The sequence below is a fragment of the Cariama cristata genome, unplaced genomic scaffold, assembly GCF_000690535.1.
Source record: "Cariama cristata isolate BGI_N322 unplaced genomic scaffold, ASM69053v1 scaffold1292, whole genome shotgun sequence".
Taxonomy (NCBI): domain Eukaryota; kingdom Metazoa; phylum Chordata; class Aves; order Cariamiformes; family Cariamidae; genus Cariama; species Cariama cristata.
Window position 1 is genome coordinate 84,625 of NW_009603025.1, and position 3,005 is coordinate 87,629.

General features: G+C 56.1%; 1 protein-coding gene across 1 annotated transcript in view; it reads left to right on the forward strand.

The window, feature by feature from the left end:
• Positions 1 to 2,997, forward strand: part of LOC104157589 (laminin subunit gamma-2-like) — a gene marked incomplete at its 3' end in the record, with an annotated part of 11,877 nt that extends 8,880 nt beyond the window's left edge. Inside the window, 7 exon segments of the mRNA XM_009694990.1 lie at positions 1 to 13; positions 143 to 332; positions 685 to 797; positions 1,099 to 1,317; positions 2,261 to 2,339; positions 2,341 to 2,429; positions 2,951 to 2,997. The exon segment at positions 1 to 13 is cut by the window's left edge and continues 104 nt beyond it. Coding sequence (XP_009693292.1) covers positions 1 to 13; positions 143 to 332; positions 685 to 797; positions 1,099 to 1,317; positions 2,261 to 2,339; positions 2,341 to 2,429; positions 2,951 to 2,997 — 750 coding nt within the window.
• Between the last annotated feature and the right edge of the window lie 8 nt (positions 2,998 to 3,005).

The following is a 3,005-nucleotide window of genomic DNA, read 5'->3' on the forward strand; positions in this document are numbered from 1 at the left end:
TTCGTGGCGCCCGGTAGGTGCAGGATCAGAGAGAGGGAGAGGTGGCAGTGTCCCCTTTCCTTGGCCTGAAGGTGTGACCCGAGCCTTTCAGAAGAAGGCAAGATTTTAGGACTTTAATTTTCTCCCTTCCTTCCCTTCACAGCGAAATTCCTTGGGAACCAGCAGCTGAGCTACGGCCAGACACTCTCCTTCGATTACCGCCTGGACCGAGGGGGACGCGAGCCATCTCCACACGATGTGGTCCTGGAAGGAGATGGCCTGAGAGTCACTGCTCCCTTCTTGCCCCAGGGGAAGGTCTTGCCCTGTGGCTTCAGCCAGACTTACGCGTTCAGGTAAAGGGGGATGCTGGGGCCTTCGGGGCAGGGTGAGAAAGAAAGGCAGCAGCTTCAAGGAGTTCCTGGATTCAGCCGTGATCCCTTGGAGGTGGCAAATGGTTGCCTGGTTTGGGCTGGATGCGTCTCAGGTGCTTTTCTGTGGGATGAGGAAGTTGCTTTGTGAGAGGGGCGGTAGAAAATCTGCCTTGAGGTTGGGCTGGGTACTTTGCTTGGGGTCAGTCGCAGGGGTGGAGGTTGTTCCCCAAAGCCTAGAGCTCAGGAGGGAGGTGGGCGAGGGCTGCCACATTTTCCTGATGAGGCATCTCGTTTTCTTGAAACCGGTTCCACTTCTTCCCCCTCCCACGAGCAGGTTGGACGAGCACCCGAGCAGCAACTGGAGCCCGAGGCTGAATCACTTTGAATATCGCAGGCTGCTGGGAAACCTGACAGCTCTCTGGATCCGAGCCACCTTTGGGGAGTACAGTAAGTGGGGGGAGAACTTGCAAGCACAAGGTTGGCTTCTCCTCGTTGCTGCAGACACCAAGTCTCCAGATGGAGATACCTTTCCTAAAAGGTATTTTAAAATAATGAAAAAAAGTGCCATAAGATGGGTAAAATTAGATTATGAAGAGATTGAGCAGGATGGCAACAGCAAAACCTTGGCTCCGGTCCATCTGCCTGCAGGCGTCGTGATGAAACCTGCGACCTGTGCAGGTCCCAGATCGGGGACACTTACAGGTAGAGGTGCTGGTCCCCGCGGATGACCAGCTGTATCTCCCTCCAGGCACCGGCTACATCGACAACGTCACCCTGGTGTCGGCACAACCCGTCGCCGGAGTCCCCGCTCCCTGGGTGGAGCGATGCGAGTGCCCAGCGGGGTACCGGGGGCAGTTCTGCGAGGGCTGTGCCCCTGGCTACCGCAGAGATACCCCTGGCCTGGGACCCTTCAGCATCTGTGTGCCGTGCAACTGCCAGGGGGGAGGAATTTGTGATCCCGACACCGGTAAGAGAAGCCACCACCATGCTGTGCTTGTAGGGCCTATGGGATCGCAGGGCGGCTGAACGTGTCCGGAGAATTGAGCTATAGGGGGGTGGGGGGGCACTGAGTGGGGCGAGAGCACTGACTTTGGGGGGTTGGAGTGTGGGGAACATCAGACAAAACTCCCCAGAGCCTTAGACACGCTATGGTCAGAAATAGCAGTAAGGTGCGTTTGGATCCAGTTGGGTTTAGATGATGCTCACTGGAGAGAGAAAAAGCATCACGTCCTGCCTGGATGGCATTAAAACCTTTTTTCTTCTGACTGTTTTTTTTGTTGTTGTTTTAAAGGTAAGCGTGGTAACCTGTCAGGTTGAATGGGGCTCTGAGCAATCTGATCTAATTGAAGATGTCCTTGCTCATTGCAGGGGGGTTGGAACGAGGTGATCTTGGAAGATCCCTTCCAACCCAAACCGTTCTGTGATTCTATGTGGTGTGAGTAGGTATCAGCCACGTGAACGTGTTTTACTGCCTGTCTTGTTAAAATAGCCCACGGTGTTGCCACGTAAAGTCAAAGTAATGCAAAGCTAAGCTTGAATTGGAAATTCCAAATATCCAAGCGTGGAGGCACAGAAGGCAATGCGTGGCTCCTCGGGAGCTAAATGAGCTGTGAAAAATGAGGTACGGCCACCTTTGGGGGGTGATGGCCAACCTTCCTGCCCTGCGATGGGCTCCCGTCACAGGGGCAGGGCACGGTCCTTCCCTCGTGGTGAAGGACTGATGGGCAGAGAGATGGAGCGCGTATGGGCAGGCGTGGGGATCTCGAGGGTGTTCGGTGGAAGGTGCTGGACCATAAGTGCTTGTGCTGCAGTGGCCACCGGCAAAGGGTGGCCAGGAGGTGGGAATGATGGCGGGTGTCCCACCGAGGGGTGAGAGCAAACTGCCCTAAGCCCTTTCCTTCCTCCTTCAGGTGAATGCTACTCGGGAGACGAAAATGTGGGCAATAGCGTCAGCTGCCCCTTCGGCTTCTACCGAGACCCCCGGCAGCCGCACGTGCCCCTGCGACAACGGCCAAGGCTGCTCGGTGGTGCCGGGCGGTGAGGAGGTCGTCTGTGACCGCTGCCCTCCTGGAGCTGCCGGTAATGCCCTTCTCCAGCTCGCCTCTGCTGTGCCTTTCTCCAGAGTTTCTACCCACTGTAGAGGGAAACGCTGGCATCGGTGGACCAGGAGGGTGCTTGGAGCTGGACGGATCATCCCGGCTTCTCAGCCTGGCTTCCCTACGGCACCGCTGCTCCTGCCTGTAACAGGGTGTTTCAGCCCCAGGGGCTGTGTAAACACACGTTGCCTTGCTCTGGGAAAGGTTCTCATCTAAATGGATAAAGTGGATGGAAAAAGAATGGGCGGGGAGGGAGGGGAATAGAAAAATAGGAAAAAAAAAACCCAAATAGGAAACGACTTGCCCGAGGTCAGTTGTTGCACCCAGCTTTTGAGAGCCTGCCTGGTGCGTTGTACGTTGGCCGCGGCAGCGAGGAGAGTGGAGATGCTGTTGTGCTGACCCCAAATGAAGCTCAATGCCCCCATTTCTGTGGGGCAGAAGCAGTGGGGCAGCCTCTGCCTTCCAAGCAAGAACATGAGCTTCTCCTCGTCCCTCTTTTCCCAGGGGCCAACTGCGAGTACTGTGCCGATGGCTATTTTGGAGACCCAGTGGCTTCCCA